We start from the raw sequence: 22,480 nt of genomic DNA, 5'->3' as shown, positions 1-22,480 counted from the left end.
GTCTTGTTGCATGCAGCAGAGAGACCAGGGATTCACTCAGCAGTGTGGGGTAAGGGCTCAGCAGGCAGGGGCTACACTGAGGGCTGTGGGAGGAGGATGGGTTTGATGACTGAATTAATACTTTAGGACAAATAATGTCCTCAAGTAACCTGCTGCAAAAATGTGTATTCCTGTCTAATTTAATCATTATGGTTCCCTCCTGCTCTTTTGAGAGAGGATTCAAGGAAGGGCAGCAGAGCATTGAGCAAGAGAGGATGAGATGGAAGCAAGGCAGGAGCTGAGAGGGGCAGGTTCCATTTCATGCACAGGTATGTTGTTTGTGATGTCTCAATTACAGGCTACAGCAGTCATCTGTCCCCAAAAATCGTGTCTAACCCAATGTGAAAGACATTTATGATCGGAATTTGCCTCCTTTTGTTTTTAATTATTCATATGCAAATCATTTTGGGGGAGGGGGAAGACCACGAAGGAAATGACATGTCAAGATACATAAACTGGTAAGGAAGACAAGTAAACCAAGGAGGGCTCCTCCAAGAATATCTGCAAACAAATAAAGCCATTTTGCTATTCTGAATATCAGATGAATCATTCACAGATGAGAGCTGAAGAGTTGCATGTGAACAGAAATTAGAGACATAAATGATAACACATTAGTGATTTTGATATTCTAGGCAGGTCCCTAAGAAAGATGCAGATGGGGATCATGTTCATCACTGATGTGTTTTCACCTGGCTGAGCTGAGAGGAGCAAGCTGTGGCTGCAGCTGTCCAGCTGACCAGAGCTGTGTGTGATGCTTGGCACTGGAAAGCTTCAGCTCAGTCCCTTTTTGTACCACTCAGACTCTAAGCAGAAATTCAGTGTTGCTTAACAAACTTTTTAAGAAGGAAAACAAAACGAAACAAACAAACAAATAAAACGACAGCTTCCTCAAACATCAAGTGACGTTTAGCTCTTAAAGCTGCCAGGCAGGACCCTTCCCCTGCTGCAGTCCCACAGAGGTGCTCCAAACACAGAGCTCCCATTTCCCCCCTCTGGAAATGACAGCCTCGATTAGGGCTTGACTGCACAAACCCGATGAAGTGAAACAAAAACATTTCACAGCCCACAGCATTCCTGGCTCCCCATCAAAATGCTGGCACTTGGGAGAGGGAAATCAAACCCTCTGGTCGTGGGCTGAGCCTCTGTCCCTTCATCTTCCTCCTTGCAGCTTTCCCACCTCAGGCTATCAGATAAGGACAAATTGCCTGTAACAGGCGTTGTTATTCAGCATCCCAGGTGCTATCAGGGATGTCCTAAGAGAGAAACCAGCCTCAGTCAGTGGCCCTGATGAGGAGGATTATTCTCCATGCCCCAGCTGCAGGCTGTAACTCAGCTGCCCCCTCTCCCCAGGCTGTTGGTGGCTCCTTGGCAGGGGCACAGCCCCAAGCAGGGGAGATGAATGGCTCCAACCCAGGGCCCCACTCCACACTGAGCCAGGCTATTGCTAAATTCTACCAAGCACGGAGATCTAAAGGCAGAATTTGGCACCAACCCCACAAAAGCTGGGGCCCATCAGCCTCCCCCAGCTCCACCAAGGGCCACCAGCTCAGCTCCTGAGTGTGCCTGAGCAGCAGAACCATCAGCAGTCACTGCCCAGAGCAGAGTGAGATCCCTCTTCAAATCAGGGCTGGCTTGCTTGGAGGAATCTTGGGGTCCCTCTCATTTTGCATTCTGTAACACCTACCCGGGAAAATGTTTCCTTCACTCACGAAGGTCTGCCTCCACCCTCCTCCGACAGAGGCATTCCACAAAAATAAAAAAACAAACACACACCACAGGGAAAAAAGCACTAAGGACAATGGTGGAGTCACAGAACCGAGCTGGAAAAACTCCCACAGACAGAAGCCAATTAGTGTCATTACTAACTTTGCCCCCACTGCCTGATTAATTGTTTCATCTCCAGGAGTCACCTTTTTGGGGTTACATCCCAGAATGTCACCTGCCATTCCCACACAACCCCACACTGGTGTCTCACCAGGGCCAGCAACCAGGCTCAGCCCCTGCTGCCCACCTTGCTTAACTGCACTGGGATAGCTGCACAGTCTGTGTGTAAAAGCAGTACCTTATGCAAGAAAAGCACTAAAAATAACAGCCAGAAAGGTGAGGACCCCTCAAAGCATACTGTGATTTAACACCTTGAAGCTGAGCCACTTCACCCTTCTGCACAGGATTTCTCCTTGAGGTGCCCATTTCCCACCTTCAGCATGGCCAAGCAGACATCCAGTGTCAGGGCAGGTGAGTTAAAACCAATTTCAAAATCACACACTTGTGCCCCTGGTCAGAGCAAAAGCCCCCCTGGATCATTATATCACCTCCTGCAACAAAGACTGCACAGGGAGTTCTGCTACAGCCCCATATCTCCAACAAAAAAATCATAAAGGAATTCTCGACAGGGCACCCACTCCCAGGCAGACCTGGCACAAGCTCCCACACACTTGTGTGCATAAATACACACACACACCTCTGCCTGCTTCACTCCAGTGCCCCTCAATCCCTGCCCTGCAGTTCAGAAGGGAATTCTGATGTTTTCAGGTCACCTGCACATAGCTCTTATTGCCAGGCTGGCCAGCAATCCCAGCTCACAGCAGAATAAACATGCTTCCAAATTGTATCTTTGCTGCACCTTGCAGAGAATTGAGAAAGAGAGAAGGGCACAAGACTCACCTCAGCCACAGAGAGCATAGAACTGCATCCCCCAGTGTGAAGCCCCATGCATGCTGCCAAGGCTCAGTGAAAGCCTCAGAGCAGCCCCTGAGCATGCTGCATGGGAGGGAGGAGCCCCCACAGGCACAGCTGTGCTGAGTGGGGCAGCAGGAGCAGAGCTGTGCCCACTCACCTGCAAGGTGAGCTCTGGCTCCTCCCAGGCTGTGTCTGTACAGACAGAGAGCCTGAACGAGCAATGCTCCCCTCTGCAAAATGAGGGAACAGCCCCATTGCCTTTTCTGCTCCCCTCCCTGGGATATTCAGAACAGGTAGAGATGTTCCTCATATCCTTCCTGGCTCCTCCTTGCAGTTTTGGGGTCATTCCTGGGGGCACAGGGGATGTGGCTGAGGGTGGAATGTGCCTCCCCAGGCTCATTGTTATGGTTTCAGCCTCTCGGGGCTGCAGTGCCATGAACAACCTCCCTGAGGAACCCAGCAGAGAAGAGTTTCTGTAGAATCACAGAATGGTTTGGGTTGGAAGAGAGCCTAAAACTCATCTTGCTTCAACCCTCTGCCATGGGCAGGGACATTTTCCACTGTGCCAGGCTGCTCCAGGCCCTGTCCAGCCTGGCCTTGGCCACTCCCAGGGATGGGGCAGCTGCTCTGGGCACCCTGTGCCAGGGCCTCTCAGACGAGCTGTCACATCTTAAGTGACACAACTCAATGTGTGTGTGCTCCCTCTGCCTTCACTGCACAGTTTTACAGCCTGGAGAAAGGAGACATTTTCAGCATTTGGTGGCAAAGGCAAATCTCCTCAGGGCATCACTGCAAGGTCTGGCATCCCCAGTTCTGCACAGGGAAATTGCTGCCAGCAGTGAATTCACTCTGTGGAGGGGCTGGAATTCAGGGTAGTAATGGAATATAGATACACAGCAATGGAGCAGCTGTAAGGAACCCCCAGCTACAGCAAGAAAACTTCCAAAATGAGGTATTAAATAAATTTAAAAGCAAAAACTGTTCAACAAACAGCTGGGTTCAAGCAACACATAATTACCATGTTAAACCAAACCAGCATGAAACCACCTAATTTCACCCATTCCCACCAGTGGAATCCCCTGGGATGAGCTCTCAGCACTGAGCTGGCAGTCAGGGCCAGTCTGGAGCAAAGAGGAGCTAAAACCTGCAATCAGCAAAGCCCAGAACAAACCCCAGTGAGAGAGGGTGGGCATTCAGTTACCAAGGAGAAGGAACGTTGCATTTTGCTTTGCCACTTAACAAGCATTAAATATAAATATTTATGGGATTCTATATGGGATGGGATATATATATATGTATATATATAGAGGGGAGGGAGATGTATTTCTATAAAACTCTTTCTTATAAACACCACCATGGGGCTGAAGAGGAAAGAATGTTCCCAGCGAGGGGTCTGGAAATGTCCACTGACCTGACAGGGTAGGAGAGATGGAGAAGGGTGCAACTTCAGACTCCCTTCTTAATTCAGAAAGAAGTGGAGATCTGGGTTTTCTTTTCTTGCTAAATCCAAAGTCCTCACTTTAACAAAACCCAGCCCCCTCTCCTCTGCTGTTTTTCTGTTTTGTTTTGTTTGTGTTTGCAAAAAGCAGCCAAGCCTGGCTTTTATCAAAGGGCCTGAATGTGTCTTTGTGGCACCTCAAGCAAAGAGAAGCAGACAGGGGGTGGCTGTGCTGCTGCTGCTGCTGCTGCACACAGAGCAGAGCTCGTGGGTCTGATCATCCCCAGCACAGCCCAGGGACGCTGCCAGGCACCAATGCACTCTGACCTCACCTCTCTGTGAAGAAATGGTTTAAAGACTGGGAACCACTCTGAAAATGAAGCAGAGCTCCTTGAAGTCTGGCTTAATTGACATTAAAGCAACCCTCGAGGAGCTCAAATACAGAGCTTTTATCCTTAAAGTCAACTGGTCTGCATAAGTTCCCAAGTGGAGTTGAACAGAACTTCTTGGAGAATTTAACTGTATCTTTGGAATAAAAAAACCCCCACTTTTATACAGTCCTGATTTACAAAATAGATAGATTCAAAAAAAAAATAAAACAAAAAAATAGAAAATGCAGGAGCTCAAATACAGAGCTTTTATCCTTAAAGTCAACGGGTCTGTGTAAGCTCCCAAGTGGAGTTGAACAGAACTTCTTGGAGAATTTAACTGTATCTTTGGAATAAAAAAACTGCCACTTTTATACAGTCCTGATTTACAAAATGGTAGATTCAAAAAATAAAACAAAAAAAAAAAAAAAGAGAAAAGACAGGAGAAAAGAAAAGCACGTGCAACTTCTGGCCTGGTTCAGGGTATCACTGCCTTGCCCAGGGTGAGGGATGGGGCAGACCCACATGCAGTGATCACCCCAGAAATGAGGTGGACAAGCCGTGGTTTAGGATGCAAAGTTTAGGAGAAAAATTGAAAAAAGAATCAAATGAACACAAGGAGTCCCTGCTCCCATGGCACAATGAGCAGCACTGCCCACACCAGCAGCAGATGCCCACCCCATCCTCCAGCAGCAGCTGCCCCTCTCATCCACCCCCAATAAACAACCAGCAGCCTTCAGCCACGCCACCAGCAGCTGTCAGCAGCCAAAAAGCCAGGATTTCTTTTAAGAAATGGGAACATACATTCCCAGTTCCCTATCAAGGCCCATTTTTGCCATCAGCCATGCCCTGGAGTCCCTCTGGGATGGCGTGTTGGTCTCTTGACAGGGCTTCTGCGCAACACGGTTGAGCATATTTAAATGTTTGCACAATAGGGCCCCAGAAGCATCATTATTTGGTAGTAGTTACTGCCAAGACTTCCCAAAATACGAAGCAGATCATATCAATACCAACTGTTCTCATCCTCCAGACAGATCTGCTGGCGGAAAAGAAAAAAAAGGAAAAAGAAAAAGAAAAATCTGTTCTACATCTCCTCCAAGTTCTCCAATGTCTCTGAGCAGTGAAGCAGCACAAACCTGCTCGAGCCTCCTGCACCAAATGGGCTGGAATAGCACAAATGGGGACAGCCCAGAGACAGCACAAAATGGGGAGAAAACCTAGAAAAACTCGAGCAGAAAGAAACATTTCCAGATGTACTGTGCTGACAGATCTCATCTCTACCAGTAGTTTTTAGAAGTCTCACAACAAACACACAGATGGTTGGGAACATCATCGAACCTATTTAATGTTTTTTTCTTTGTGAATACTTCTCTCTCCATCATGTCACCCTTGCTGGGAAGCCACCCAAGAGCCTGGGACATGAAGGATAAAATTTTTATGTGGTGCACAGGATTTAACAGGTCCACTCAGGGGCACAGGGCCTCTCTCTGCTGCTTGTACAGCCAACATCCACAGTTGTGCCACTGGGAGCCAGAAACAAAGGGAGAAACGTGGGATTTCTTGCAATGTACAGGAAACATCACACATGGGCTGGAGCCAAGTCCCTCACTGGAGCTGTCTTGGCATAAATGTCCCAGCAAACCTGCACTGAAGAACCTTCAGGTGAACAAAGTCCCACAGTCAGTGGCTCTTGCCATAGGGCAGCTCAAGTGGTTTAAAAAGTAATTTGTGTCACAAAACCAGCCTCAGGTAAAGACTGGCTTTTCTTGGCCTTCATGCCTTGCCACGATTGCAATTATGGTGAAAAAATAAACCATCAAGGGCAGCCCCCACTCAGCAGAAGCCAGGTTCTTTTAATGCCTTCAATATGTAATTACATAAATGAACCCAATTTAAAAGTGAGTCAGAAACATGAACAACAGCTTCAGCTGCAACCAACACAGCCCCACATCCCTACCCCAACCAAGATTCTGTATGGGGTACAAGATGAATGGGAGGTCTTTCACAAACACGTCCCCAGCTCAAATCTGTAGAAAAAAGTGAATTCCTGCCCCCAAACCATCATTCAAGGCAGTGATGGGCTCTCCACAGCCCTGTTCTGTCAGTCCCCTGGCTACACTCAATTCCCCCAGCACATGCAGCTTTTTCTCCTTGCCCCACATGGTCACATTTTAAAAAGCAAACAAGCACAAGGTGGGGGGCATAGGGGATCTGTCATTCCTGCATTTCCAGCAGCTCTGTGCCTCACTCCTACACAAGGCCACGAGCTCTCTCCATCTGCTGCAGGGATGAAACCCAAGAAGCCCATTGTGCTGCACAGGCTGCCAAAGCCACGTGTTTGGGGCATCCTGGCACCAGAACCTCTTCTGCCACACGATAAAACTGACTGATGGTGACAACAAAGAGCAGGTGGAGGCTTAATTAGGTCATTAACCACGTGAGGGTGTGCTGTAAAGCTGCATTAACCCCAGTGCTCATCCCCACCAGCCCATGCTGGGTGGGCAGGCTCAGCCTGCAGAGACCATTGCTCCCCCCAGGCTGGCTGCTGGCTGGGATTACCCTGGGCTCATGCTGGGAAGTGATGAGAATTGCTGCCTCCTGGGTCTGATTTAGAAGAGCAGAAAGAAATCCAGCCTTTTCACAGTCTAGTTTATCATGGTAGGACAGGTGCAACGCAAAAAAGATCAGCAACTGGCTGTGTCTCCTCAAGCTGCTTCTCCTTGCAGTGTCACCACGAGGACCTGCCACTCACACTGGTGTCCCTTGGGTTCATTCCATGGTTCCTGCACATCCAGCACATCCCCAGCCAGGTACAGGCACCAGGTGCATCCCTGCCACCCACCCAGCACCCCCAGGCCAAGGGAGCCAGGACAGCAGTGCAGCAGTGCTGCTTCCAGGCTCCTCACAGCCATGCATGCACAAACCTGTGGCCAAATTCCTCACTCTGGCTGCTTTTAACGTAGCTCAGTAAAGGAGCTATTTTCTACAGCCAGCTTGGTTTCATGGAAAACGAGGTGCAGGAGTCTCCCATCACACAGGGTCAGAACTGCCTGTCCCTTAGCACATGTGGGGACAAACCTGCTGGTCCAGGTGCTCTGTGTGTCAGACTTGATAAGTAATTTTACTGCTGATCTGGACAGACAGCTACTGCAATAGAGATAAAGGACAATAACAGAAAAAAAGTTTCCTGATCTCTCTCTGTTTTCTGTCTGAAATGACACCTGGAGTCCTAAGTGTGCTCACAGCTGGTGTGATCAGTGCTTGGCTTGTGCTGTTTGGGTGGCAGGGGAAGGGTAAGTGATCCACGCTTGTGGCTGCTGTTTGGATTCACACCCTGGCCTCTGTAATCCAGGCAAGCCACACTCCTCAGCGAGCAACTGCTACAGCATAATTACTGCTTAAAATCCTGTTAGGACTCCCAGCTGCAGCCAGCTATGGGTGTCACTCTCCAGCTCACCTTCCTCCCTCCCATGGCAATGTGGTGGTCAAAGCACATTTGCAATGCAAAGACAGCACTGCTCAGGGGCTGGAGCTCACAACACCTTCCTTTAAGAAAACTCTATTTAACAAGTGCTGAAAGGGACTGCCTAACCCAGAAGTCTGTAAAATAACCCAAAAAGGTACTGATAGATTTGCTCATGTTTTGACCCCAGCTGGCAGCTAAGCACCACTCAGCCCTTTGCTGCTCCAGCCTTTATTGGAGTGTCAGGAGCGATGGAGTTATATTTGGATCCTTTAAAGGGCACCACACCTACTGCCCCTGCAGCCCACAAAGTCACACAAATGAAATAACCATGTCTGGGAGCAACAAAACAGGAGCAAACCAACAGCACCAGGGAAAGAAGTGTTTCTGGTCATGGAAATCAGGAGACACCAGTTTTGTAGAGAGTCTAGGATTTCTCAAGTGGGAAGCCAAGGGAAGAAGCTGCTGAGGCAGAAGGGGCTATTTGTCCAGCCTCTATCTGGGCTGCCAGAGGGAAGGGTAATTAATGGTACCTGCTTGTGAATGATGTGGCACCCACCCAGTGCAGCAAGAGCAGAATAAAAGCTTTTATACAGCCCCTCTGCTCAAGTTTGGTTTTGGTTGCTGTCACCTACATGCCCACAGCCATAGGTGATGCTGATTCCTGTGCAATGTGAGTCATGAAATGTCAGTCTGGAGCTTCTTCTACCAGAGAAATAAGTTGGCTCTTGCTTCAGGAGTACACCACTGGTAGCTCACTGTCCCAGAAGATTTCTGTGCTAAAACCTGCTTCTATCAACACTGCATGACTGAAAAACTCAAGCTAAAGCATGCTAGGGTGAGACACATTCCCACCCTGTTCCACCCAGGGTGGGCAGGAGATGACAGCACTGCTGATTGATGAGGGGGATGGAGGTACAGCAGGTTCCCTGCTAGCACTGCCTATTTTCAATAATCAGCTCTGCACAGCCCAGTCATGACATTGCATGACATTGATCCATCATTTGAACAAGAAAGAGGAGGAAAACAACTTGAAACTAACAGGAACTTCCCAGGTGAGTCAGTCCATGAACAATGAACCAACCTGCTCCTTCTCTCTGGAAAGGCAGCACTGAAGGGGTTGGCAGCAAAACATATCTGTGCCTGGGTAAATGACTTCATATGTCGAGACAAAGATAAAGTTACACAGAGCCTCTTGTGGAGGACATGGTCATCAGGTTTATTTTTGTAGTTTTCATTACACTCAAAATAACTTTGGCAGACTCAGAAAAAATAAATTTTCAAAGCCTTCTCCTATTGATGTCACCAGTTTTAATTATTTTTTGCTGAAGTGGTCTAAAGGCAAATGTTGCTGGGGGCTGCTGCAGGCCTTGGTGTTCAAATGCAGCAAGCAGCACCAGGAGAAATCCTGCCCCAGCCTCCCTGAAGATGCCTCCAGCCCATTTCCCTGCCTCAGTGGTTTTGAGGCCAGACTGCCTCCAGCTCGTGCTCTGCCTGTGTGTCAGAGGCGCCGTCAGCTCTGGGAATAGCCCTGATCCTGTGCTATTTCCTGCCTCGGAGAGCCCTGGCCACATCCAGCACTTGGAGCCACCTCGGCAGGACGTGAAATGTCACTGCTGGCTGCCACAGCAGCTCATGAGGGGTGGTGCTGTTTGGGTGGCTGTGGGACAGAGGACGTGCCCTCCCTCACACACCAGCACATGGGGGAACTCAGTTTGAGAGCAGTCCCCAGATTCCCAAATCTCCCCTTTGCTGGGTCAGTTTGGGAGCAGTCCCCAAATTCCCAGAGCCAAACCTCCCCTTTGCCGGGTCACTTTGAGAGCAGTGCCCAAATTCCCAAATCTCCCTTTTGCTGGGTCAGTTTGGGAGCAGTCCCCAGATTCCCAAACCTCCCCTTTGCTGGGTCAGTTTGATAGCAGTGCCCAAATTCTTCCCCTTTGCTGCACACCTGGCTGTCACCTCCTGCTCCCACCACCACGAGCTCCTCAGCAGGGCTGTGGAACGGTGCCAAAACTGTGAGCAGAGCCCCCCATGACACACCTGGCTGCTGTCACCACTCCAGCAGCCCCCTCAGAGCACTCACAGGACCACCAGAGAGCCATTCCTCTTGCCAGGGGGACTTTGGGCTCCTTTCCCTGCTGCTGGCTGGCACCCACATGGCTGGGAGGAGATGCCAAACCAAGCAAAACTCCTTCTCCTTCATTTATTTCCATCTATTGCAACCACTCAAGAAAACAACCCCTGACCTCAAGGTTTTCATCTATCCTGAAGCCAAAGCTTTGAGGTCCCAGGGACGAGGTGGGGACCCATCACTCTGTGGCAGCTGCTCTCCAGCAGTGAGATGATGGAAGGGGGCAGTGCCCATCCCAGGTAGCTCCTGGGACGAGGAACTGGCAGCCCCTGCACATGTGGTGTGCAGACACAGCTCCAGATGTCCCTGGGGCCTTCCACAAATATCCAAAAGGGACTGGGGAATGGTCGCCATGAAGGAGCTGATGGAAGGTAGCCAGCAGTCATTTCTATGCTCAAAGAGCATTTTTTCCAAAAGTTGCTAAGGTCTGCAGATTGGATTTTTGAAGGAGTAAGATTTGAAAACACGTGAAACAGAAAGAAATTGCCTGCATTTAAATGGCACCATTTGCCACAAGTCCTTCCCAGCCAGTTGTTCTTTGTTATTTAGATGCTTTAACACTTGGCTTCTGGCTCATTTTTTGAAATCCTGGCACAGCCTTTTCTGTGCAGGAGAGAATTCTGATTGCATTTGTAAGTTTAGTACAAAAAAAAAAATCCTGTTTACACTAATCCATGATTCCGATGTCCCAGCCTCCTGTGGGCAAAGGCAGATGGAGAAAGCAAACCCTGCTGAAGTGAAGAGACTGGCAGGGTACAGAAAACCGAGGCAAAGGGGGTTCAGAAGACATTTTAAAAATTGAATATTTTGTAAAGCTCTTTGTCTCACTCTATATCATAGAAATTACAGAAAAATACTGAGTTTTCATGGCTTCAGTAAGCAGAAAAGGGTATCTTAGGTAAGTGTAAGGAATAGCTCAGAGGTTTAAGGTCAGTAGATGCAAAGCAACCCAGAAAAGCAGAGATCACTGCTAATTTAAGAAAAAATAAATTGATACTTGCTTATATTTGATATTTTTCAGTGTCTGTTAAACTACCCTGAAGGACTCAGAAATGTGGCACTCAGGCCCAGACCCTGAAGATGCAATAACAGAGCTGCTATCATGGAGAGAACAAAACAAAGAGCCAGAATTAGCAGGGCTGGGTGCATCCCATTTGGCCTCCTGGAAAACATCTGCCATTTGTCAGGACTACAAAGCCAGGAGAGCCCTCTCCCCCTTGATCTGCAGCAATTAGGGAAATTCTGTTGTGCTAATTACCTGCGGAGACAACACGGGGAGAAGGCTGATAGCGAGTGACACTTGAAGGCAACATTTACACCAGCAAAAATCAGATATTTCAAGTCCCTGGAAATCACAAAAATATGTCACACCAGCCTCCCAGGACCAGCTGGAGAACGCTGATCTCTGGGTATAAAGTTAGGGTAAATATTAAAAACTTAATAATAAAAAAATTTTAAATTCTATAAACAATCTAAGCAAGAGAGCCTGTGGAGCTGCTGAGTCTGCAGAGGTGGAGAGGGTTTGAAATGCTCGGCTCCCCCAGTACAGATGGTTTGAATTGCAGAGAAATGGAGCAATCCACGTCCTGCCGGCTGCAGCACCACTGCACTCCTGCTGCTGCCAAGCCATTATTGGGAAATATTTGTCACATATTAGCTGGAACATCAGATTACTACACTGAACATTTAACGCTGTTTTGTAATAAATCCATACGTTCAAAAGCATACGACACAATCCCAGCGGGAACTCGAGATGAAAACAGGGAAATTCATCAGGAGATTTGGAGTTAAGGCTCCAGAGGTGCTGTTAAACATAAAGGCACATGGAAACACAATGCATACATAGAAATACGCAGTGCAAGAGCCAACCAGCAGAGCTGGAGCTCTTCACACCCTCAATCCACAGTTCAGCAAGGACCAGCTGCTGGGCAAGGCATGCTCTGTGGGCTGGGGCTGGTTTAAGCCCTTTTTTGCTGGACTTAAGGAAACATTTGCTCTCAGGCTCTAGCACGGTGCATCCAGCACCTTGAACTCTCTAGGGACCTGTTCTCACAGAGCTTGAAGAGTTTTGGCACAGCAAATACCACCTTTAACAAGAGTCTTTGGCACCTGATATTTTAAAGGACTGCTAAAATTACAAGGTGGGAAAAATAAAAAATAATCCTCAAAAAACATATATGTGAGAAAGCAGCCAGAGCCCACACAACTGATAAAAAAATTGTTTACCAGTGTGAAGTTTCAGTCCTGCCTTCAACCCACCTCCTGTGCTCATCAGCAGGCTGTCCCAAATGCCATCTACACCAGTGCTCCTGCACCTGCTGCGTTTCATCCTGCAGCAAAGACTTTGTGAGGATCCCACCAGAGAAAGAGCTGAGGGGACGAGGGGCCTCTCTGCAAAGCATTACAGGCCTGGCTTAGGGAATGGCAATAACACAATATCAAGCTGCTGTTTCCCTGCAGGACAACATATGGGGACAGGCTGTCCTGGCCCTGCCCAGTGCCTGCAGCATCCAACCGCTGCCACCCCATCCCGAATAGCGGAGGGGACTCACAGGCCGTGTCTGGCCCCAGAGTGGGGTCACCAGGCTGTCACAGCCTTCCCGAGCCTGACCCACACTCGTCAACCCCCTCAAGGATGCTCTCCTCTCCCTCAGCCACAAAAATGCCCAAACCACAAAGGGCTCAAAGTGACACCAAGTTGTTGTCATCCTCCCCCGCATTGCCTTGCTCGAATGAATAATGCAAAACAAGTCAACTCAGAGCAGTGCACAGATGCTCAGAGCAACTGCAGAGGCAACTTTTTACAGCATGCTCAGCATTGGAGACAGAAAAATTTTTTTAAAGCTTTAAAAAAAATATTCTTTTAATTATCTTTTTTTTTTTTTTAATTGTTATTACTCCCAAGTTCAGGCTGGATAGGGATCCAAGAAACCTGATCTAGCTGGAGATGTCCCCGCTCACTGCAGGGCAGTTGGGCTGGATGATTTTTAGTCTTTCTATGGTTTCTTTCGCCGATCGCGATCTCTCCGTGGCCCTGGTGAAACAGCCGGGCCCCCTCTGCCGGCCAGCGGCCCCCGCAGCCGCGGAAAGCCCCAGGGTCCCGTCCTAGAGCCAACCCAGCTGCGCCCTACAGCCAAACAGGGCACCTCCAACAGGAGCACAAAGCACACAACGGGTCCGTTTGGGTCGGGGGTTCTTCCAGGAGGGAATGGTGTTTGTCTTTTGTCTTGGTTTCATAAGCAGAGATTCAGGATTTCTGTAGTTAGAATAACTTGACCCTCATTTAACTTTTACGTGGGTCGTTGTCATCTTGCTCCAAAACTTCTTTGAATGTGTAGCGAGTCAATTGTATCAAAACAGTGCCCTAAAAACAACCGCCACCCCCTCAAGTGCAAACAAACCCCAAACTGACTCATTTCTAGGAAATTTCAGGGCTTGTTCAAAGCGAGCCCAGCTGCCACGGCCAGCCCCGAGCCTGCGTTGTCTCCTGCGCTGCCTACGGTGGCTCTGTGGGGCAGCCGGTGCTGTGATTTTTATAAAGAGGCACCGAGGGAGGGGGCATGCCTGCATGGCAATCACAGAGCATCCTCCTGACGCTCTCCCTCCCCAGCTGGCTCTAAACCCAGCCCCAATGAGGAGTTCTTAAGCCTAGCAGGGTTATTGGCAGAGGAAAGCCGCCCAGCCCAGGTGCTCAGGATACCCACCAGCTGCCCATGGGAAGCAGGAGTGGGGCTGGCAGCATCTCCCCATCCCCTCCACAAGGAAATTTTCCTTTCACCTGGGGCTGCTTTTTCAGTGCAGAGGCAAATTGAAGCTCAGCTGTTGGTTTGGTGTAGCTCAGCAGTGAATGCCAGTGGGGGCCACAGGCTCTCAGGTGTTTCCAGCCCAAGCTCTTTAACTACAGAGCAGAAGGCATTTCAGCCTTTGTCAGGAGAAAAAGAATGAAACACGGCTGAAGATGTCTTTGATTTGCTCAAAACCAGCCAAAAGTCTTCAGGACCGTCCAGCAGCACATCCCCAGTCAGCTCCCTGCAGTGGTGGCCAGGAGCAGCCACCGATGGGACGTTTCCTACCCACCAGGAATCACCTCTCCTTCCCTCGGCTCACAAATCGCTTTGTCTCGTTCCTAATGACTGCAACGAGCATCTCAGCAGCACGTGGGAAATCCTTCCCCTTCCTCTCTTCCCCCATCTCCCAAACACAGCAACCAGCGGCTCAGTGACCCGGAACAGAACTGGGACTTTCCCGGACAAAAGGAGCCTCTTCAATCCCAATTGCTTTCCGAGGAGCAAAGGAAAAGCCTCTTGACCACTTAAGGGCACCAGCAGCGCCCTGTTTGTCCAGACTACAGAAAGACACAGCCACAGAGCCCCATGAGGCTGGTGGACTTGTTGGGTCTGTGCACCACAAGAGAGAAACCTGATTTGACCACTTTGCAAAGAGCGGAAAATAAGCAGGATTTGTTTCTCAGCTGGTGGGTTTTGTTACCAGGCAGTGAGGCACACGGGGAGCCTCCCACCAGAAAAGCAGCGAGTACGTTTAAGAGCATCATTAGTGAAATGTTTCTGAGATTAAACATAATCTCACAGGAAAAAAAAGGCTTTTTTTTTTTTTTTGTCCTGCGAGTATGGACTAACACTGTGTTTTTCGGTAGGACTTGTAACCAGGGTGGCAGGGAAAATTGACCCTGCCCCGTTGCCTATTCAGCCATCCCCATGTAGCATTTACTGTTTATTTTATTTAAAACTAGAATGGAACTCTCTGCTCCTTGCAAGTCCTTGTAACACTGTGAATTCTCCCGCATCAAAGCACTGCACATCTTTCACCCATCTTTCACTACTTTTGTGAAAAGAAAAAAGAAAATAAAGGCTCGAAGCGCCCCAGCTCAGAGCCACTCGCACCCTTCAGTGTGACAGCAGAGCACTTCACAGAACATTTCTGTAAATGAGGTTCCTTTACAAACTAATCTAAGCTGTTTATTGTTTCCAAGGAGCATGCACTTCCACAGCAGAACAGGAAGTTTTGACGGTTTTAGAAGTTCATTAAACTCTGGGAGGAAATTTAAACAATCGGTGACAGCTTTCCTACAGCACAAGAAATCCTGCCCTCCGAAAAGGCAGAAAGGCTGCAGCTTTTAATTATCACACTTGCATTAAGCCCCAGTGATTTTGTTACTACTTCTAAATTGTTTTGGCCCAACACCCAGGGCTCACAACCCAGTCAAGTTCTTCCCTCTTTTATTCTTATAGCCAAACATCGCTTTTGTCCAAACCTCAAACTCCTTGATCTGCAAACAGGCCAAAGCAAGGCACTGGGAGACGCTGGAGCGCTTCGGCTGGGGAAAAACACTTCTTAACACATTTCCCTCCATGGAAGGAGCGTGTAAAACGGGAGAGAGGGGCTCAGGGGGTGGGTGGCCCCGGGCTGGGCTGTACCTGCACCTACCTGGGGGGCACACGCAGTCCGGGGGCGCCTCCCGCGCCGTGCGCAGCTTCGCCAGGCCCTCGCCGAGTTTCTGTTTGGAGGGATGAAAAGAGCCCTTTAGAGAGTGCACCACACCTGAACGCTGTGCATGCATGCCAACATCCAACCATCCAGGGAGGGGTAATGGTTTAATGTCCCATGCCACAGTAGCGCGGAAATATGAAATGTTTCTGAGCAAGTGCCTTCCCCACAGGGAGCAGGCAGACACTCCTGCACATCCCAAAGCCCCTTGAATGAAGACCCATTGGCAGGATTCATCCTGAGCTCCCTTACAAGTCCTATGTTCAATCTTGACCTGATTTGGTTGATTTTGTGCTTAAAATCCATGCTCTGTGGAGTGTTAGAGGTTTCTTTAGCAGAGGGATGAGGTAAAGGACAGTCAAGACTGGAGTGCTCACCCACCTTCAGGCCTACCCAGAGCCCAGTGTTTCCATCCCCAAAGTGAAAAACTCATCAATGGGGTAACTAGAACACATAAAAATTCATGAAACTAGAGCAGTGTCTACGTGGCATATTGCAGGCAGATGTGTGCACACTCTGGCTGCTCCCTAAGCCAGCCAGACTGTTCGTGCCTGCATTTAGCCCACTGCCAAGCCCAAGTTAATGAGCCTGATGACAGGTACACTGCATTAGCTCAGGCATACTCCCTGCCTGGGACAGCCCAGCAAGGGTGGGAACAGCTCATCTTCACCCACAATCTTCACTCTCTCAGTCCTCCAGGAATGCCCTGTCCTACCTAAAGTACTTGTCAAAAGATAAACCAATAATCTGATAACTGGAGTCCCTACATTTCAAAGACAGAAAATTCAAAGTACTTTTTCAGTTTAGGGTGTTAAGACTTCATATTGTACAACTGATGACCCAGTCCCTTTTCAAATATTTGAACACTGTGGACTATTCAGGAATTAGGCTTCCTGTGAATTAGGTTATTTTCTTTTTATTCTGAGGATTAAATAGTTTTATCTGTTGTTGAAATCCTATGCTTCCTCTATCTGCTTGGATGTGACACTAAGAGGTCCTGAAAGTATCAACACAGTTTCATAGCACCTGACAGAGAAGTTGTCCTACGGGAAGTATAAATACCAGAACAATCCAGCTGCCTTCTGAAAAACACTTTCCTTGAGAAAATGTGGCAAAAAAAACATCTAAGGAGATTTTTCTGACAGGCACCTGCAGTCTAAATGTTACAGAGTTGCTCAAGTTCTATCTGTTTACTTTCAAAGTAATTTGGATGATGAAGATGCTCGAGGAAATGAAAACAAGCTCTCCCACATTTTTGGTTCAGCAGGCATCACTGGGAGCAGCAGAGGAGATCTGAATCCTGGAGCGAGTCCTCTGTTCTCCCATTGAATTGTTGTTGTCATGAAACTGATTAATCTGGACACTGCGGACAATAAATCCTTTGTGAACAAAATGGTTCAGCTTTGTTTACAACAACTGGATGTTTCCATAATCCTCCTGTTAATATTTTCCCTCCAGTGTGAAAATTACACACTTGGAGCCAGGGCTTTTGACACGGAGCAAGTGGAGATGCTGCCACGGCTGGACCGTGCTGTTGGCAATGTTTCAGAGGGCATCAAAGCAGGAGCTGCAGCACATCCCACTAACGGGACAAGCCAAGGGCAGGGCAAGGTCCTGCCACAGCCAAATCAGCAATTTCTCCAGAGTTACATGGATGCCTGTCGCAGAACCAGCAACTAAATCCTTCTTGTCCAAATTGGCTTTCATTACCTTAACTACACACTTACCCTTCCTATATTATTTCCTATCCTCTTTTACTTGCCAAACATCTCAACAGCACTAAAAGGAGCAGAGCCTGTGTGTTGGTGTTCTATTTGCTGCTCTCTCTGCACAGCTCTGCCATAAATTATGCCAGCAAACCCCTCCACTGGTACATGGATGAAGCTTTTTGGGTCGTGGCAGAGAACAAAGGATGCTGGGTCACGCACACAGAGCGTATGGAGCTTTGGTTTCACTTCTGAAATACTGTGGTAAACTTCAAAGGAGGATCAACACAGAATTTAACAAAAAACTGACCCCAGGCATCAGCTGATGTTCACGATGATGGAAATACTCTCTCACTCCCCAGAAACTCTCAAGCACAGAAAGGGCAGCAGTTGCTTGACAAGTGAGAGGTCTTATGTAACAGAGTTTGGGCAAGAAACACTTTCTGAAACTTTACCATAAATTAAGAGGTCCATTTAAAATGACCATTAATAGATAGTGCAATTACTACTATGGATGCATCAAATTTGTTGCTTGATTCAAAATTTGCTTTAGCATTGACAAGAGTTTGGTCATACTTAATGTTTCAACAAGCTCACTCTTCCATTAGAAACCCAATTATGTGGTTTTGCTTTATTTTCCCCTGTACAAACTCCATCTGAGCATTCCCAGTACAAAACAAGCTTTCCACACTTAACTAAATCTCAGCAAGAGGTTGCACATGATCTTAGGCAGTGCCACAGAAACCATTCCCATTGCTAAGCACATTTATTGGGGTAATTGGAACAGAACCACTGCCACAACCGGCAGGCTAATTCCTGCCTGGAGAACAGACATTAACTAGAGGCTGTGACTACGCCTCACAGGCACCCCCCTGCTCTGGTATTCAGGGTTTTCACAAAAATATTTTAACATTTCACTTTTATCGGGGCACATCAATGCAACCAAGTTCCCAGGCAAAAGAACATGCTGTGGTGGTGCCAGCAATAGCCTCACCCTAGCTCCAACAGCAACACACAGCATGAGGAATTGTCTCCCCATGCCCCCAGCACTGCCTCCATCCCTGCTCACAGCCCCAGAGCTTTCCCGGAGCTCCACACACAAACACATTTTTGCATGATTGAGGCTTCATGGCTGTCATGATTTTAACGCTTGTTTTGCACCGCAGTCAGGCCATTAATAAAATTCCAGTGTAAAACCTTCCCCAGATGTCAGAACTGATCACTCAGGGGTGCCCTTCAGCAGCCCCACAAGCCGTGTTGAATCTTGCTGAACTTTACGAACTACTGTTTATACAAATCCAGCAAACCAAGAGCGGGATCCTCAAGCATTTGCTATGAGTGATGGAGCCCTTCATGTCCCTCTTGCCTGTAAAAAGCCCCAAACCTAAACACCAGAATCGGGAAAAAGATAACCCTGGGATAAAGTGTAACTTCTCCCAGAAATTTGGTTCAGTTAGACACTGAGAAGGGCACCAGTGTGGATAATAGTTCTCCAAGTGGGCGGATTTGTTCAGCACAGAAATATTTATTGAATAATTTCAGAAAACCCCAGGACTGAAAGTGAAGTAACAAGTGGCGGGTCTCCTCTGCCCGCCATAAATCAGTTCTGCACTGCCAGACCACAATAGTCTGTGACAGAGAGTCCAGATAGCGGGGATCATGTTCATAATTTCTAACAAGGAAATTATGGTCCATTAAATCCCAAGACAAATAGTTAAAACACTCGGGTTACCTGTGTCAGTGAATAGAATAAGGGGGAAAGTCGCATGTCCTCTAACCTTCGACTGCCGGCCCTTCACCTGGGGCTAATCAAGGTGGGATCTACCACGCCTCGCCCTACGCCTGATTCATGGGAACGGCAGCAAAAAGCGGAAAGTTTGGTAGAAGGGAGTAAGTTTTCTCACAGAGGATGAGGAGCCGGTGACACAGGGAGCGAGCCCCGCGGCGGAGCGGGACCGGAGCGCCTTCCCCGACCCTCACACGGAGCGAACCCCGCGGCGGAGCGGGGCCGCGGAGCCGCCCCTCACTCACCTCGCGGAACAGCTGCTCCACGCGGGGCTGCAGCGCGTCCAGCAGCGGCCCGTGCCCGGCGGCGCCCCGCTCCTCCAGCGCGGCCAGCCGGCCCTGCAGCTCGGCCGTCTTGGCGCCCAGCAGCAGGCACACGGCCACGGCGGTGAGCGAGAGCAGCAGGCACAGCGCGGAGGTGGCGGTGCCGGCGGCGCCGCTGCCGCTGCCCGCGCTCATCGCGCCGCGCTCCGCGCCGCTGCGCGGGGTCCCGCTCGGCTGCCGCTCGCCTCCCGCCGCCGGCGCATCCAGCGCCGCCCCGTGCGCGCCGCGGGCGTGGGGCCGGAGCTGCGGAGCGGCCGCTCTCCTGCGCTAGCCCCGCCAGCCCGGGTCTTAAACGGAGGAAGCGGGGGGTGGCGGCTCCCGCGCCGCCTCCCCCAGCGCTGGGGAAGGGGGGATGCTCCGAGCGCGGCCCGCCGCACTCCGTGGGGGATTACGCGGAGCAGATCCCACCCCCGCTGCCCGGCCCCCCGCGGGGACCGCTCCCCCCGGCCCCATCCCCGCGCCCCTCGGGGTCCCGGCCGCGCTGCACGGGCGGGGCGCAGCGAGAGCCGCTCCGGAGCGCAGGCTGCCGGCGGGCCGGACCCGCTCCGCTCCGCTCCCCGCGCCGGGGCCGGTAGCGGCGCTGCCCGCGGCGGGAGCAGCGGGCGCGGGCCGGGCGCCCTCCAGCGGGTTCTCCCCGCCGGGAGAGCGGGCGGGCGGCGGCTGCGCCCGGCCCCGGCTGCCCCGGAGCGTGCGACCGGCGAGAGGTGTCACCCGGCCGGGAGCTTTGTGCCTTCTGCCCTACAGCCCGTCAGCACCGCGATCTGCTCGAGAGGAGCCCCACCATGCACTGTAACTCGCTCTTATCTCAGTGGAGTGTTCCATTCTCTTTCGTGAGCTTTTGAACGAGAGAAAACTGCTCACACATAAACTCCGAGCACCCACATTGTCATCCCTCCTCCTTACTCTTACACAGAGCATCACAACCCACCTATAAAACATCCTCCTGCAACTTTATGCTTGCCCATATTCTAAGCACATGGTATAAAAACTCCAGTGTACCCTTTGCCCCCTGGACACAGACATCTGCCCTTCGAGCAATAATTCTTAATTCTAGAATAGATGATTGAAACCTAGGACAGAGTTAGGAAATGCTACAATGCCAGTAACGTTACCAACGTCAGATTCTAATTAAGTTTGTTAATAAAACACACACACAGAAGGCTACAAGCTTCTTGTAGCTATTTCCAAAGCAGTTAAAGCAGGTAAATCCATAGCATGTGCTGACAACCAGTTCCTGCTTTCTTACAGATCCTGAAGATAAAACTCCGTGTTTCTGTGAAACCCTCTTTCTTACCTCCTTTTCACCCCCTCCTTTGTATGAGCATGACAAGACTTTCCTTACAAGCTCCATGAGAGCAGTAGAACACACACAGTGCCATCATTTTGGGGAGATGCTCGGGTGCAAAGCATCTTGTCCTGTGTGAGCCGAGCCCTCCAGGCAGCCCTGATGCCCACTGAAGGAACAGGCAGGGCTGATCACTCCTGCAGCAAATGAGTTCCTGCCCCAGCAATCCACTCATTTCCCATCCAGTTTAGCCCTGAGCTCAACTCTTCCCTCAGCTTCTGGAGCCCTAGATCCCACACTGCACTTCAGTGATGAAGCCTGGGCTGTCCACTTAAAATTTTATTCTTTCTTGTCCTCTTTGTTTAGTTAAAAAGTGTGGCTGCTGCACTATGGAAATGCACACTGTTAGTCTGGTCTGCCTGGCTGACCCAGTCAAAAACCATATTGTGCAAGTACAATACCTGAAAATCTGAAGTGCAGAAATAGATGGGAATGCTCTTCTATTTATTTAACAGCTATAGCTGATCCAAACATGCAAAGATTGCCAACTTCAAGTATGAAGATGACAAAGGGGTGTGGTGGTGTGTGCATATAAAAATCCACCCCCTACTAAAGACAGAAGCACCGAGGGCAGCCCTGCAGCACCAGACCCTGCCCCAGGGTGCTGCCCAGAGCCCCACACAGCTTCCCTGGGGAGCCCAGGGGCCTTGGCTCGTGTGTGTGCCTGCAAACCAACACTTGTGTACATACTGCAAGGTCTGCAAAAGCTCTTGGCACCTTGCTGCAGGTGCTACATTAATCCTAACAGTGCTTTTAAATTTACTGGAAGAAAAGTCAATTTAAAGATAGCTTTATGACAGAGCTAAGCTGTATCTCCTTTACCAAGCACAACAAATTTCAGTACCTACATCAACAGCTAGAAGCACTCTGTAAGCAAGAGCACACCATCTTTCCCTAATTTCCATAGAACTGTTTTATGGTTACAGTTTTATTGTTATAGCAGCATATAAACTTTTCTCCCCCATCTGCCTTTGATTTGCATTGCTCAGCTGATACACTCAGCCAAGTCCTTGCTTTGCCTCTGTGGCTGTGGGATGGAAAGTGCTGTGGGGAGAAGGAATTTACTCTCCTCCTGCTCAGCCCCACCGAGCGGACCTGCATGGCACAGACTGTTACATTTTCTGTCACACCAAGCAGAAACAACGTCATCAACACCAACATCCAAGGAAAGGAGGTGGCTGTGATGAGCTGCAATCAAGCCCAGGAGGTGGCACTAGTAACAGAAGATAAGCTTTCAAAGCCTGGCCTAGCTCTATTCTACTCCCAGCTCAGATATGCACGTCTGGAGCCTCTTGCAAATGAAGCCTCCTCGACATCAGCTGAAAACCTTACTGTGTATTAGGGCTAACTCAGCAAGCACAAAACCTGGAGTCGGGCTCCTGTGGAGGCAAAACAATTTAGCTTCCTTCCTTTGAAGAAAGGCTTGTGCAGTAAAGTCAAGATTAAAATAAATAGCCAAAACTTGCTTATTACAGTCAGAATGAACTTTTCCATGGAAGGCTCCCTTCCCACTACTCAGCAAGCCACCCATAGAGTGTCAAATGGATTAAGGGAGTTGGAGTGAAAACCATCATCTTATAGATGTGGAAACCCCAAAACTACCAGAGTATATTAATGGCTCTAGGAAAGTTGCACCATTTTCTTCTCAAATCAGTACCAGAGTTCAGGAACCACAATTGAGAACCCGGCCACCTCCA

The 22,480-nt window shown here is 49.4% G+C and overlaps 1 protein-coding gene across 1 annotated transcript in view; it reads right to left on the bottom strand.

The window, feature by feature from the left end:
• The window catches only part of COL23A1 (collagen type XXIII alpha 1 chain), a 173,290-nt gene extending 153,717 nt beyond the window's left edge, over nt 1-19,573 (bottom strand). The window contains 2 exon segments of the mRNA XM_054288210.1: nt 15,564-15,633; nt 19,361-19,573. Of these exon segments, the coding sequence (XP_054144185.1) occupies nt 15,564-15,633; nt 19,361-19,573 (283 nt within the window).
• Between the last annotated feature and the right edge of the window lie 2,907 nt (nt 19,574-22,480).

This window comes from Melozone crissalis, unplaced genomic scaffold (genome assembly GCF_028551555.1).
Source record: "Melozone crissalis strain CALT ecotype California unplaced genomic scaffold, PUWL_Pcris_2 ptg000061l_1, whole genome shotgun sequence".
Classification (NCBI taxonomy): domain Eukaryota; kingdom Metazoa; phylum Chordata; class Aves; order Passeriformes; family Passerellidae; genus Melozone; species Melozone crissalis.
Note: the sequence above shows the minus strand (reverse complement) of the source record. Positions and strands in the feature narration are given on the sequence as shown.